The sequence below is a fragment of the Oncorhynchus mykiss genome, chromosome 23 (genome assembly GCF_013265735.2).
Source record: "Oncorhynchus mykiss isolate Arlee chromosome 23, USDA_OmykA_1.1, whole genome shotgun sequence".
NCBI classification, from domain to species: Eukaryota; Metazoa; Chordata; class Actinopteri; order Salmoniformes; family Salmonidae; genus Oncorhynchus; species Oncorhynchus mykiss.
In genome coordinates this window covers 50,700,091-50,716,973 of record NC_048587.1, presented here as the reverse complement: position 1 = coordinate 50,716,973, position 16,883 = coordinate 50,700,091, and the positions used below count along the sequence as shown (strand labels likewise).

Below are 16,883 nucleotides of genomic sequence, written 5' to 3'. Positions count from 1 at the left end.
GTGTGCTACAATGGTAAATGTTAAATCTCTATCCCTCTTGACCCTGCCATAGAGAACATGCGTCACTGTGATCTAATCAAAGTTAGAGTACTTATATACACCCGTGCAAGCACGGACGCACGCACACACACACACACAAAGAGAAATGCATGTGTAGAAGTTGGAGATGGAGTTCTTTAGCCAGAGGCTGAATCTCTCTCTGAATGTCCTCTCTCTCATCCTCTTTTCCAGTTTGTGCATCATGGACATGACAGGACCACAGACGTTTTCTATGCACATACTCAGTCAAATTAGGCCAGGGGCCGTATGTGTCAAGAGTCTCGGAGTAGGAGTGCGGATTTAGAATCAGTTTTGCCCTTTAGATCACAATGAATAAGATTTGACGGACGGAAGGGACCTGGTCCTAGATCAGTTCGTATGGCCCATGAGACAATCTAGTCTCTGTCTGATGGCCACCAGATATTTATCTGGTTTATCTGAATTAAGAGGAGTTCTAAAACTCTTTTTTCAAGAGTTTAGAGAGAATTTTCAACAAACTTAACATGTGTAAATATTTGTATGAACATAACAACATTCAACAACTGAGACAAACTGAACAAGTTCCACAGACATGTGACTAACAGAAATGGTATAATGTGTCCCTGAACAAGGGGGGGGGGGGGGGGGGGGTCCAAATCAAAAGTAACAGTCAGTATCTGGTGTGACCACCAGCAGTGCATCTCCTCCTCATGGACTGCACCAGACTTGCCAGTTCTTGCTGTGAGATGTTACCCCACTCTTCCACCAAGGCACCTGCAAGTTCCCGGACATTTCTGGGGAGAATGGCCCTAGCCCTCACCCTCCGATCCAACAGGTCCCAGACGTGCTCAATGGGATCCGAGATCCGGGCACTTCGCTGGCCATGGCGTAACACTGACATTCCTGTCTTGCAGGAAATCATGCACAGAACGAGCACTATGGCTGGTGGCATTGTCATGCTGGAGGGTCATGTCAGGATGAGCCTGCAGGAAGGGTACCATATGAGGGAGGAGGATGTCTTCCCTGTAACGCACAGCGTTGAGATTGCTTGCACTGACAACAAGCTCAGTCCGATTGTTGCTGTGACACACCACCCCAGACCATGACGGACCCTCCACCTCCAAATCGATCCCGCTCCAGAGTACAGGCCTCGGTGTAATGCTCATTCCTTAGATGATAAACGCAAATCTGACCATCATCCCTGGTGAGACAAAACCGCGACTCGTCAGAGAAGAGCACTTTTTGCCAGTCCTGTCTGGTCCAGCAACGGTGGGTTTGTCTGAGCACTCATGGAGGGATTGTGCGTTCCTGGTGTAACTCGGGCAGTTGTTGTTGCCATCTTGTACCTGTCCCGCAGGTGTGATGTTCAGATGTACCGATCCTGTGCAGGTGTTGTTACACGTGGTCTCCCACTGCGAGGATGATCAGCTGTCCGTCCTGTCTCCCTGTAGCGCTGTCTTAGGCGTCTCACAGTATGGACATTGCAATTTATTGGCAACATCTGCAGTCCTCATGCCTCCTTGCAGCATGCCTAAGGCACGTTCACGCAGATTAGCAGGGACGCTGGGCCTCTTTCTTTTGGTGTATTTCAGAGTCAGTCCTCTTTAGTGTCCTAAGTTTTCATAACTGTGACCTTAATTGCCTACAGTGTGTAAGCTGTTAGTGTCTTAAAGACCGTTCCACAGGTGTATGTTCATTAATTGTTTATAGTTCATTGAACAAGCATGGGAAACCGTGTTTAAACCCTTTACAATGAAGATCTGTGAAGTTATTTGGAGTTTTTACAAATTATCTTTGAAAGACAGGGTCCTGAAAAAGGGACGTTTTTTTTTGTTGCTGAGTTTACTAACTCTCTCTCCCTCCATCCCTCTTCGCTCTCTCCAGGCCCCTACCATCCTCCTGTTAATGACAATGATATTTCAGATACAGCACTTCAAAAGATAGACCTATTTCCTCAGGCTGTTTTAATCTGCTCGACTGTACTTATTTCTTTCCTGGATGTTTTGAGGTTTCTCTGAGTGCGTCCCAAATGGCACTCTTTACAGTAAACAAAGTAGTGCACTATAAATCCAATAAGGCGCCATTTGGGATGCAGACTTTGTGTGTTTCTGACTTCATAGAGCTTGTTTAAATACAGGAACATGAAAGGAGGCAGATTCCCGACGGTGTGTTCTTGATACCGGGGCTAATGTTCTGGTGTGTAAAGAGTAAAGACGCCCCACAGACATAATGTAATGCATCATCAATACTTGATTCATGGTGAGAGATGCATATTCTGTATCCTCTCTCTCTCTCCTTCTCTCTCCACCCACCCCCCTCTCTCCGTCCCACTCTCTCTCGCTCTCCATCCCCTTCTCGCTCTCTCCACCCCCCCCTTTCTCCATACCCTTTCTCCCTCTCTCTCCATCCCCCCTCTCTCTCTGTCAACTCTCTCATCCCCTCTTTCTTTCTCAACCCTTTTCTCCCTCGCTCTTCATCCCCCTCTCTCCCTCTCTCTCTCTCTCATCCCCCCTTTCTCTCTCGCTCTCTTTCTCATTCCCTTTCTCTCTCGCTCTCTTTCTCCATCCCCCTCTTACTCTCGCTCCATCCCCCCCTCTCCATCCCCTTTCTCATCCCCTTTCTTTCTCTCTTTCTTTCTCTCTTAACCCCTTTTCTCCCTCTCCACCCCCTGTCTCTAAATACTTTTCAAACGTCATATTATTTGCAACTAGTTAAAGTACAAAAGGGAAAATAAATAAACATAAAATAAATAATTCTGCTGAGTCTCAATTTGGTGTTTTTCCCATTTTGTGAGGTATTGGTTGGTGACCAGACCCCAGACCTCACAACCATAAAGGGCAATGGGTTCTATAACTGATTCAAGTATTTTTAGCCAGATCCTAATTGGTATGTCGATTTTTATGTTATTTTGATGGCATTGAAGACCCTTCTTGCGTTGTCTCTCAGATGATCGTTCACAGCTTTATGGAAGTTATCTGTGGTGCTGATGTGTAGGCCAAGGTACAGTATGTGTAGTTTTTTTGTGTGCTATAGAGCAACGGTGTCTAGATAGAGTTTGTATTTGTGGTCCTGGCAAGTGGACCTTATTTGGAACACCATTTAGTTTTGTTACTGTCAGGGCCCAGGTCGGACAGAATCTGTGCTGAAGATGTTGGTGCTGCTGTTGGCCCTCCTTGGTTGAGGACAGAAGCACCAGGTCATCCGTATACATTTTAATTCAGATTCTAGTAGGGTGAGGCTGGGTGCTGCAGACTGTTCTAGTGCCCTCACCAATTCGTTGATATACTACATGTCTCTCACTCTGCGCTGTGTGGGAGTCCTAGTTGCCCTACCCACATTACTGTTACCTTACTAAACAGCACAGGATAACGCTGCGAGGGACAGAATCGTAATGTCATTTCCCAATGAAGTGGGAGACAGACTGTGAAGAGGAAGCTTCTCCACTGAGGACTCAGTCACATAAAGCTTCCAAAATGGCAACCTACAGTATTCCCTATGCAGTACACTACTTTTGACCAGGGCCCATAGCAAATAGTGTTCCATTTTGGACGCATACAGGGACACGCATTGTGAGGAAGGTTGAAGTTTCCCTCCGAGCCTAGAAGTCCCTACATCCCTTCTACCACTGGACCTGTGATCCTCTTCTGGTAGCACTTTAATGGACCAGACATAACAGGAGGAAGAAGATCCAGTAATCAAGAGAGGCTTAGAGAGGTTTATCTCCACAGCAGTTGAGTTGTGTTAGTGTGGTGGAGAGCGTTATGCAGGCTAGTGAGAAGATAACATATTAGGAGGGTTACTAAGAGAGGGGAACCACTGCTTGTGGCATGAACAGTACTCTCATGTCCATAACACAAACTATAAGAAGATGAGAAAGAGGACATTTACAGACAGTGAAATTAATTTCAGCCCACTGCACGTTAGTAATCTAAGGTTGCCTGGACTAATAGAGAAAAACTTCTTATGATAGTGCGTAGTTCTGTTTTTCTGTATGAGAGTGGACTACATTATTATAACTATTATTTTTGGGATGGTAATGCGTTTTCAGTGTAAACTTAAATGACTAAATCCAGATATAAAGTATGTACAGTACCAGTCGAAAGTTTGGACACCTACTCATTCAAGGGTTGTTCTACGTTGTAGAAAATAATAGTTAAGACTTCAAAACAATGAAATAACACATATGTAATCATGTAGTAAGAAAGTGTTTAAACCTCTTTGGGCTAGGGGGCAGTATTTTCACGTTCGGCTGAAAAGCGTGCCCGGAGTAAAATGCCTGCTACTCAGGCCCAGAACCATAGATATGCATATTATTGATTGTAGATTTGGATAGAAAACACCCTCTGAAGTTTCTAAAACTGTTTGAATGATGTCTGTGAGTATAACAGAACTCATATGGCAGCCAAAAACCTGAGAAAAATCCAACCAGGAAGTGGGAAATCTGAGGTTTGTAGTTTTTCAAGTGAATGCCTATTCAATATACAGTGTAATTTTGGTCATGTTGCACTTCTTAATGCTTCCACTAGATGTCAACAGTCTTTAGAACGTTGTTTCAGGCTTCTACTGTGAAAGGGGAGCGAATAAGAGCTGTTTGAAGCAGGGGTCTGGCTGAAAGCCATGAGTTGTTTATCGCATGTGACCGTGAGCACGAGCTCCATTCCCTTTCCTTTCTAAAGACAAAGGAATTGTCCGGTTGAAACATTATTGAAGATTTATGATAAAAACATCCTAAAGATTGATTCTATACATTGTTTGACATGTTTCTACAAACTGCAATGGAACTTTTTTTACTTTTCGTCTGGACTTTGTGCTCGCGGCTTGCGCATTTGGATTAGTGTACTAAACGCTCGAACAAAAATACATAAATATGGACTGTATCGAACAAAACAAACATTTATTGTGGAACTGGGATTCCTGGGAGTGCGTTCCGATGAAGATCATCAAAGGTAAGTGAATATTTCTAATGCTATTTCTGACTTTTGTTGACTCCACAACATGGCGGGTATCTGTATGGCTTGTTTTGGTGGCTGAGCGCTGTACTCAGATTATCGCATGGTGTGCTGTTGCTGTAAAGCTTTTTTGAAATCTGACACAGCGGTTGCATTAAGGAGAAGTGTATCTTTAATTCTATGTAAAACACATGTATCTTTCAACTTTTATGATAAGTATTTCTGTAAATTGATGTGGCTCTCTGCATTATCACTGGATGTTTTTGGAGGCAAAACATTACTGAATGTAACGCGCCAATGTAACCTGAGATTTTTGGATATAAATATGAACTTTATCGATCAAAACATACATGTATTGTGTAACATTAAGTCCTATGAGTGCCATCTGATGAAGATCATCAAAGGTTAGTGATACATTTTATCTATATTTCTGCTTTTTGTTACTCCTCTCTTTGGCTGGAAAATGGCTGTAAGTTTTTTGTGACTAGGCGCTGACCTAACATAATCGTATGGTGTGCTTTCGCTGTAAAGCCTTTTTGAAATCGGACACTGTGGTTGGATTAACAAGAAGTTTATCTTTAAAATGGTGTATAATACTTTTATGTTTGAGGAATTTTAATTATGAGATTTCTGTTTGAATTTGGCGCCCTGCACTTTCACTGGCTGTTGTCAAATCGATCCCATTAACGGCATTTGAGCCCTTTTAACCAATCAAAATATATTTTATGTTTGAGATTCTTCAAAGTAGCCACCCTGTGCCTTGATGACAGCTTTGCACACTCTTGGCATTCTCTCAACCAGCTTCATAAGGTAGTCACCTGGAATGCATTTCAATTAACAGGTGTGCCTTGTTAAAAGTTCATTTGTGGAATTTCTTTCCTTCTTAGTGTGTTTGAGCCAATCAGTTGTGTTGTGACTAGGTAGGGTTGGTATTCAGAAGATAGCCCTATTTGGTAAATTAGAGTTCATTAGAGTTACTAGCCTCAGAAATTGCAGCCCAAATAAATGCTTCACAAGTGAAGACATCTCAACATCAACTGTTCAGAGGAAACTGTGTGAATCAAGCCTTCATGGTCAAATTGCTACAAAGAAACCACTACTAAAGGATACTAATGATAACAAGAGACTTGCTTGGGCCAAGAAACACAAGCAATGAACATTAGACTGGTGGAAATCTGTCCTTTGGTCTGACGAGTCCAAATTTGAGATTTTTGGTTTCAACCGCTATGTCTTTGTGAGACACAGAGTAGGTGAATGAATGATCTCCAGATGTGTGGTTCCCACTGTGAAGCCTAGAGTAGAAGGTGTGGTGGTGCTTTGCTGGTGACACTGTCAGAGATTTATTTTACAATTCAATGCACACTTAACCAGCATGGCTACAACAGCATTCTGCAGCGATACGCCATCCTATCTGGTTTGGGCTTAGTGGGACTATCATTTGTTTTTCAACACGACAGGACACCTCCAGGCTGTGCAAGGGCTATTTGACAAAGAAGAAGAGTGATGGAGTTCTGCATCAGATGACCTGGCCTCCAACATCACCCGACCTCAACCCAATCGAGATGTTTTGGGATGAGTTGGACCGCAGAGTGAAGGAAAAGTGCTCAGCATTTGTGGGAACTCCTTCAAGACTGTTGGAAAATAATTCCAGTTGAATCTGGTTGAGAGAATGCTAAAAGTGTGCAAAACTGTCAAGGAAAAGGGTGGCTACTTGGAAGAATATAAAATATATTTTGATTTGTTTAACACTTTTGGTTACTGCATGATTCCTTATGCGTTATTTCATAGTTTGATGTCTTCAATATTATTATACAATGTAGAAAATAGTACAAGAGAAGAGAATCTAGAGAATCAAAAATGGCTAAAATGTCATGGCATGGACATTGATTTTGTTCTAATAGTTGAACCATTGAGATAGCATAAGAGCACAATTCAACCACCCTCCTTTAAAGGAAGATCAGTAATTCAACCACCCTCCTTTAAAGGAAGATCTGTAATTCAACCACCCTCCTTTAAAGGAAGATCAGTAATTCAACCACCCTCCTTTAAAGGAAGATCCGTAATTCAACCACCCTCCTTTAAAGTAAAATGTAAACCATTATTTAACTAGGCAAGTCAGTTAAGTACAAATTCTTATTTTCAATGACGTTCTAGGAACAGTGGGTTTAACTGCTTGTTCAGGGGCAGAACGACAGATTTGTACCTTGTCAGCTCGGGGATTTGAACTTGCAACCTTCCGGTTACTAGTCCAACGCTCTTACCACTAGGCTAGCCTGCCGCCCCAGACATTACGACTATCATTGGATCAATTCATTGGATCAGTCGTCGGTACTGTTTTTTTTAACTTTGTACTATACTCATTAATTTATCAAACAAAAGCTAACCTATGCCTTCCTTCCTGTCTCTCGCTCTGTGCAGCGCTGCTGTGGGAGTGGGTTTCTATGGCAACAGCGAGACCAACGATGGGGTGTACCAGCTGACGTACTCCCTTTACAACACCAATCATACCCTGGGAGGGGTCGACAGCCTGGTGGGTAGCACTGCAGTCTCAATTCTATATTACCTCTACGTTTCCCATTACCTCTACGTTACCACTATATTACCATACACTACATAACCATACAGCTGATGACTCTCTGTATAACACATACAGCCTGGTGGGTCCAGTAGACCGACTACTTTGTCTTTCTCACCCCCCCACTGTCTGTGTCTACAGTCACAGCCAGCTCCCTCCACCCTACTGTGTGATGGTGATAATGTCTACAATCACAGCCAGCCCCCTCCCACCCCACTGTGTGATGGTGATAATGTCTACAGTCACAGCCAGCCCCCTCCAACCCCACTGTGTGATGGTGATAATGTCTACCGTCACAGCCAGACCCCTCCAACCCTACTGTGTGATGGTGATAATGTCTACAGTCACAGCCAGCCCCCTCCAACCCCACTGTGTGATGGTGATAATGTCTACAGTCACAGCCAGCCCCCTCCATCCCCACTGTGTGATGGTCATAATGTCTGCAGTCACAGCCAGCCCCCTCCAAACCCACTGTCTGATGGTGATAATGTCTGCAGTCACAGCCAGGTCATGATCCAAGAAACTGTCTCTGTGTGTGTGGTCATGGTCCAAGAAACTGTCTCTGTGTGTGCTGCTTCCAATGTACACTCAGGGAGGAGGCTGGTCCAACCAGACATTGTTCTCGTGCTTTGTACCGACATGAGTCCCAATGTGTCCGTTTTAGCTGCTAGGCATGGAGACCAAGTCCATCAGACGCAATGACTGTTGATTTGATGACTGTTGACTGGTGACTTTATCCCTACCTATATATAAACATATCTACTGTACCCCAATTGCCTCATACCCCTGCACATTGACTCAGTACTGTTACCCTGTGTATATAGCCATGTTATCATTGCACATTGTGTATTTATTCCTTGTGTTTTTCTTTCTCTGCATTGTTGGGAAGGGCCCGTAAGTAAGCATTTCACTGTTAGTCTACACCTGTTGTTTACAAAGCATCTGACAAATACAAATAGCTTTCTAGCTTTAGATAGCTTTAGATTCTACAATTATACTGCTGAAAATTGCCCCCCCCCCCCCACCCATCCTACTCCCCATCCCCCGGGCTCCCGATGAACAAAGAACCATCCTCCTTCAGTCTCCCTTCATGTGCCCACTACTTTACACTGTGAGGCCCTTCCTGACTATTTCTATCTCGGTTTCCTCTTTAAGTGCTAAGAAGCACTAATGATGACACAGAGAGAATCCATCTTTATTTCCCATGCTCTCACATTCTCTCCGGGACATTTTAGTCACTCAGATAATAAGGCTCAGGACTCTACAGGAAGTTTTGGCAGTGGGATTTCAGTTCTATTTTCTCTCAGTGCTAAGAAGGATCTGGCCTTGTTTTAACCCAGCCATTTTATAGGCAGTGAAGGCACATAAATGTTGGGATGTACTATATGTTCCTTGTGATGTGCAGACCTTAATGGTTGAACATATAGCCAGATTTCCTTAATTGCGAATAGTTTAGACAAAGCAAACCCACAGCATGTGCTGTGATTGCGAATAGTTATTGATTTCCTAACCATACCACGTGGAGCATTGGCTACACGGCTGGAAATGGTTCAACTCTGAGACTATCGATCCCGACAGAATAAGAGCAAATCGTAGATACTAATTCCTAGTCTGCAGCTAGAAATTATGTAAACCTGGGATGCTATTACCAACAACCGCTGAAACATCTGTTCTATGAGAACTCTGAAGTATCCATTCTAACCACGAAAGACTTTGATCTTCAGAGAACCAGAAAGCGAGAAAGAGACGCGGATGAACTGACTCTCCAGCAGACGGACTGACGATTCGAACAGAGATCACGATGACACCTGGGCGTAAATACATATTTTTTGCAATTATTCCCGAATGAGTGAGCGTTCATGTGCAAAGGATTAGCATTTAAATTAATATAATTATCAACTGTGTGTAGTGATCCCTTTTGTCTTTCCCACTCGCTCAGTCCACACCCACTTCCCTTTGTCCACCAAGCCGTCATATCAGCTTAGCCCACTAGGGAATCTTCCCTATCATTTGTTAGTAACAGATCTACTGTTTGTTTATGCATTTCTGTGATTATTTAGTTAGTAAATAAATGATTAAGACAATTGGTGTATGGATGATTCATAGTAAAGGCTGGGTTTGTGCAGATAACCAACAATTTATGACGTTTGCAATGAGACTAACGTGAGGTAAATAATAATTCATGAATTAATTGATTGATCAGACTAATTGATCAGATAAGAAAATATCTGAAGTTATATTAGGAAAATTATAATTTTGTAATCTGAAGATTTTCCTTGGTGCCCCGACTTCCTAGTTAATTACATTTACATGAGTAGTTAAATCACATAATAATAATTACAGAGAATTGATTTGATAAAATAACAGTCTTCACTTTTAATGATGCCAAGGACACGACAGTAGTAGGTGCAAGAACTGCAATGCTGCTGGGTTTTTCGCGCTTAGCAGTTTTCTATCAAGGATGGTCCACCACCCAAAGGACATCCAGCCAACTTGACACAATTGTGGGAAGCATTGGAGTCAACATGGGCCAGCATCCATGTGGAACACTTCTGACTCCTTCTAGAGTCCTTTCCCCCGACAAATTGAGGCTGTTCTGAGGGCAAGGGGGGGGGGGGGGGGGGTGTTCAGTGTAGCCTATTGTTGTGTCTTTGGCATCATCATGAAGACTTATTTATCAAATGTCTCTCTGTAATTATTATTACGCGATTAAACTGATTAATCATTAATCATGTAACTGTAATTAACTAGGAAGGTCGGGGCACCAAGGAAAATATTCAGATTACAAAGTTATAATTATCCTAATATAACTCTTCAGATATTTTTATATATGATCAATTAGTCTTCGAATTAATGAATTATTATTTCATGTTCGTCTCATTCCAAACGTCGTAAATTGTTGGTTATCTGCATAAACCCAGTCTTCACTATGAGTCATCCATACATCAATTGTCTTAAATAATTTATTTACTAACTAAGTAATTCACAGAAATGCATAAACAAACACTAGATAGTTACAAGGAAATGATTGCGGCGTTTCCCTAGTGGGATAAACCGGCATCGCGGCTTGGTGTACGAAAGGGAATGCTAATCCTTTGCACATGAACGCTCACTCATTTGGGAACAATTGCAATCAATATATATATTTGAAGATTAACTAATTGTTAAACCAACCACAGTGTCATATTTATAAAATGCTTTTCGGCGAAAGCATACCTAGCACAGAACATACCTAGCCCAGAACATAGCCCAGTTGACAAATTATTATAAACAGTAACCAGCCAAGCAGAAGCGTTACAAAACTCAGAAATAGAGAGAAAATGAATCCCTTACCTTTGATGATCTTCATATGGTGGCACTCAGAAGACATTCATTTACTCAATAAATGTTCATTTTGTTCGATGAAGTCTCTTTATATCCAAAAACCTCCGTTTTGTTAGCTCGTTTTCTTCAGTAATCCACAGGCTCAAACTCAGTCAAAACATTCAGACAAAAAAATCCAAATTGTGTCAAACGATGTTTATATTCAACCCTCAGGTTGTTTTTTTAGCCTAAATGATCTGTAATATTTCAACCGGACAATAACGTCGTCAATATCAAAGGTAAACAAGAAATGCACATGCGCCTGAAAAAACTCTGTGTCACTTTAGGGTCCACTCGTTCAGACTGCTCTTACTCCCTCATAAGAATACAAGCCTGAAACGATTTCTAAAGACTGTTAACACCTAGTGGAAGGCATAGGAACTGCAAATGGAGTCCTAAGTCAAAGGATACTGTAATGGCATTGAATAGAAAACTAAAAAAATAAAAAAATAATGACTTCCTGAATGGATTTTTCTCAGGTTTTTTTGCCTGCTAAATGAGTTCTGTTATACTCACCGACACTATTTTAACAGTTTTGGAAACTTTAGAGTGTTCTCTATCCAAATCTATCATATCTTCTGGGCCCGAGTAGCAGGCCGTTTCATTTGGGCATGCTTTTCATCCAAAATTCCGAAGGCTGCCCCCTACCCTAGAGAGGTTAAACTCCAAAGGGAATTTGAGTTTGATCATCCTCACTCATTCATCTTATTCAACAATTAGATGTAAGCCTCATAACGGAGGCTATTATATAAACAGAGTTATTGTAATGTGTCCGTATTGTCTCATGAGTTTCACAAAATTGTACCAAACGGACCAGTTCGTAGCTGGATTCTTCATCAATCTTTTATACCTTCTCCAGAACATAAGTGTTGTTCGGACCTCAAGTTCTGTGAGGTGGAAGAAATTCCTTTGTACTCTCTATGAAAACTCACTCTCTCTATATACTGTGGCCATGAGGAGATAATCTCCTCCAGGAATTTACAACCTGAGGTCGCAGCAGCCTGAGTGTAGGAGACAGAGGGATGGTGCTCGCTGTACCCAAAGAGGGCAACGTCATGACACTATGTAGGAATCAAATCCTGCTTCAACCAATTATAGATTGAGCCATGGGAACCACCAAGCTTCTGCTCTCTGGTGGGTCTCTGACCAGTATGCCACACTCTCCTGGAGGCTGGAATGATAATGCAGCCTCTTGCTTATTATGAAATCACCATCACATCACCCACTGTCCTGCCTCCTTGTCACTTCCCTCAGCAGTGAGGCAGGAAGTGCATCATCATCATCAGAGAGACAGACGTAGAGACTCCAGATGACTTCTATGTTCGCTGTTGAAGAGCAGGAATGAACTTCCCATCTGGTAATGAAATGGATTCGGGTTTCTGTAGCTTACTCTCTGTGTCATAGCTGTTACCTACACAGCTGGGCTTGAAAACGGACAGTTGGTTTACCGGGCACAGATTAAGCCTAGTCCAAGACTAAGATGCACTTTTAATGGAGATTGAGCCCACAGCATGTAGAACCAATATAGCCTAGTTCCTATCTGAGCTTTTAAATAGTTGTGGTCCTCCGATGGTACAAAGTCCTTACTGTGTCTTATAGACAGACGACAGTCTCTCTTTACACACACACACACACACACACACAATCTACAACACACACAATCTACAACACACACACACACAATCTACAACACACACACAATCTACAACACACACACACACAATCTACAACACACACACACACACAATCTACAACACACACACACAATCTACAACACACACACACACACAATCTACAACACACACACACACACACACAATCTACAACACACACACACACACACACAATCTACAACACACACACACACACAATCTACAACACACACACACACACACACAATCTACAACACACACACACACACACACAATCTACAACACACACACACACACACACACACAATCTACAACACACACACACACAATCTACAACACACACACACACACACAATCTACAACACACACACACACACACAATCTACAACACACACACACACACACAATCTACAACACACACACACACACACACACACACAATCTACAACACACACACACACACACACACACACAATCTACAACACACACACACACACACACAATCTACAACACACACACACACACACACAATCTACAACACACACACACACAATCTACAACACACACACACACAATCTACAACACACACACACACACACACAATCTACAACACACACACACACACACACAATCTACAACACACACACACACACACACAATCTACAACACACACACACACACACACACACAATCTACAACACACACACACACAATCTACAACACACACACACACACACACAATCTACAACACACACACACACACACACACACAATCTACAACACACACACACACACACACAATCTACAACACACACACACACACACACAATCTACAACACACACACACACACACACACACAATCTACAACACACACACACACACACACAATCTACAACACACACACACACACACACACAATCTACAACACACACACACACACACACAATCTACAACACACACACACACACACACACAATCTACAACACACACACACACAATCTACAACACACACACACACACACAATCTACAACACACACACACACACACACACAATCTACAACACACACACACACACACAATCTACAACACACACACACACAATCTACAACACACACACACACACACACAATCTACAACACACACACACACAATCTACAACACACACACACACACACAATCTACAACACACACACACACACACAATCTACAACACACACACACACACACAATCTACAACACACACACACACACAATCTACAACACACACACACACACAATCTACAACACACACACACACAATCTACAACACACACACACACACACACACACAATCTACAACACACACACACACACACACACACACAATCTACAACACACACACACACACACACACACAATCTACAACACACACACACACACACACACAATCTACAACACACACAATCTACAACACACACACACACAAAATCTACAACACACACACACACACAATCTACAACACACACACACACAATCTACAACACACACACACACAATCTACAACACACACACACACACAATCTACAACACACACACACACAAAATCTACAACACACACACACACACACACAATCTACAACACACACACACAGAATCTACAACACACACACACACAATCTACAACACACACACACACACAATCTACAACACACACACACACACAATCTACAACACACACACACACACACAATCTACAACACACACACACACACAATCTACAACACACACACACACAATCTACAACACACACACACACAATCTACAACACACACACACACACACAATCTACAACACACACACACACACACACAATCGACAACACACACACACACAATCTACAACACACACACACACACACAATCTACAACACACACACACACAATCTACAACACACACACACACAATCTACAACACACACACACACACACAATGTACAACACACACACACACACACACACACAATCTACAACACACACACACACACACACAATCTACAACACACACACACACACACACACACACAATCTACAACACACACACACACACACACGATCTACAACACACACACACACACACACAATCTACAACACACACACACACACACACACACACGATCTACAACACACACACACACACACACACACGATCTACAACACACACACACACACACACACAATCTACAACACACACACACACACACACACAATCTACAACACACACACACACACACACACAATCTACAACACACACACACACACACAATCTACAACACACACACACACACACAATCTACAACACACACACACACACACACAATCTACAACACACACACACACACAATCTACAACACACACACACACACACAATGTACAACACACACACACACACACACACACAATCTACAACACACACACACACAATCTACAACACACACACACACACAATCTACAACACACACACACACACAATCTACAACACACACACACACACACACACAATCTACAACACACACACACACACACATACAATCTACAACACACACACACAATCTACAACACACACACACACAATCTACAACACACACACACAATCTACAACACACACACACAACCACCCACACATGTTTTGTTCATTCCAAATCCTATTTGCCCTAACTCCTGAACCTAACCACTACCCCCTTTCCCTAATTCAAATCCTAAACCTAATTGTAACACTAAACCTATGTTGTAAATGTCACCATGAGGAAGAATTTTCCTTTGTTCACTATCCTTGTGGGGACTTTTGGGGATGTTAGGTCCCCACAATCATCCGTGAACCCAGCAAACAAAGACCTTTGATGAGGACAAATGGCCGGGTGTCCTGATGGGCTGCTTCGGTGTTAGTCCTCTTTCTGATAACAATGGCTGCTTTGACTTCTGCCCACTCCTCCTCTGCCTCTCCACATTCCTCAGAAGTGGAGCAGATATCTTAAACTAGGAGGTGATGGAAATTAATTGTTTTTTCTTCTATTTTTGACCCTTATTTTATCAGGTAAGTTGACTGAGAACATTCTTATTTACGGTAACGTTCTGTGGAATAGTTACAGGGGAAAGGAAGGGGAAGATTGAGCCAATTGAAAGCTGGGGATGATTAGGTGGCCATGATGGTTTGAGGGACAGATTTGGAAACACTTAATAGTCACCATCAATGGAAGTTGACTTCATAGTTACAGTCAATGGCTGCTTTTTTACCCCACAGTCAGTCACCATCACTTTTCCCAGGTTGTTTGAGTTAGTTCATTAGTTCTGGACCATATGGTCGTGTAGCTGTCTGCCCCCCATGCTGACAACCCTGACTGGGAATCTGAATTAACAATCAGACACACAGTTAGAAGACATTCGCTTCAGGAGGAGAAGACAGAAAAACAGTCTACTCTTCATACCGTAAAGGGAATTATGGGAATTTGGAATGCTTGTATAATCTCTAACTGATATCCCATATGAACTCCGCAGACATTCTATAAATAAATAGTTTTCTTCTTTGCTGAGTCTTGGAGGAAGGAGATGGTGAATGAAGAGAGGTTTTGGCAGCCAACAGTCAGAGCTCCAGCCTGGTCCCATATCTGTTTGTGTTGTCTTGCCAACTCCTGCCAATTACCATATGAGTTGGAAAGACAGCACAAACAAATGTGGGACAAGGCTATCAGAGCTCTGCCTGTGTGGGTCAGTCAGAGAGAAAGGTTCTATCTAGCCCTGGTTGGGACCTTACCAGTGACATAACTGTAACCATATTTCCCTCAACCAAACACGCTCTCATCGTAATAGGCTTTGTCTAGAAACGATAGAGTTGAAAGATTAGTTATTTGACTCTATGTGATGAAAGAAGGATTTACTTGAACAATTTACAACGTAAGCAATCATGTTCAAAGTATCAAGCTCTTGGAGAGAGAATGTTTGATAATTGTTGAGGGGAAGGAAGAAGGGTTTTGTTTGGGATGGAGCTGACAAGCCAGTGATAAACTGCCTGGTTGGAGGTCTCTGTGCGTCCCAAATGGCACCCTAGTCGCTAAATAGTGCACAAATAATACTGCACCATAGGGCTTTGCTCAAAAGTAGTGCACTATGTAGGGAATAGGGTGCCATTTTGGATGCAGAATTTGTGTGGGATGGCTGGTGACTGACTGAGAGCTGTTGACTGAGAGCTGGACATGGGCCTGGGTCTGGATCTGGGCCTATAGACTCCTAGGTTTGGCTCCTGTCCCAGACAAGGGATTTCAGGAGGGCATCCCCACTGGCTGCTACAGCCT

The 16,883-nt window shown here is 42.5% G+C and overlaps 1 protein-coding gene across 4 annotated transcripts in view; it reads left to right on the top strand.

Moving 5' to 3' along the window:
- The window catches only part of LOC110502951 (protein tweety homolog 2-like), a 151,203-nt gene that overhangs the window by 49,258 nt on the left and 85,062 nt on the right, over nucleotides 1-16,883 (top strand). For all 4 annotated transcript variants that reach the window (XR_005039240.1, XR_005039239.1, XM_036960751.1 and 1 more), the window contains exon 3: nucleotides 7,386-7,497. Coding sequence is in view for 2 of the 4 variants with exons in the window: in XM_036960751.1 (XP_036816646.1) it covers nucleotides 7,386-7,497 (112 nt within the window). In the remaining 2 variants the exon portion in view is untranslated. The remainder of the gene's footprint in view (nucleotides 1-7,385; nucleotides 7,498-16,883) is intronic.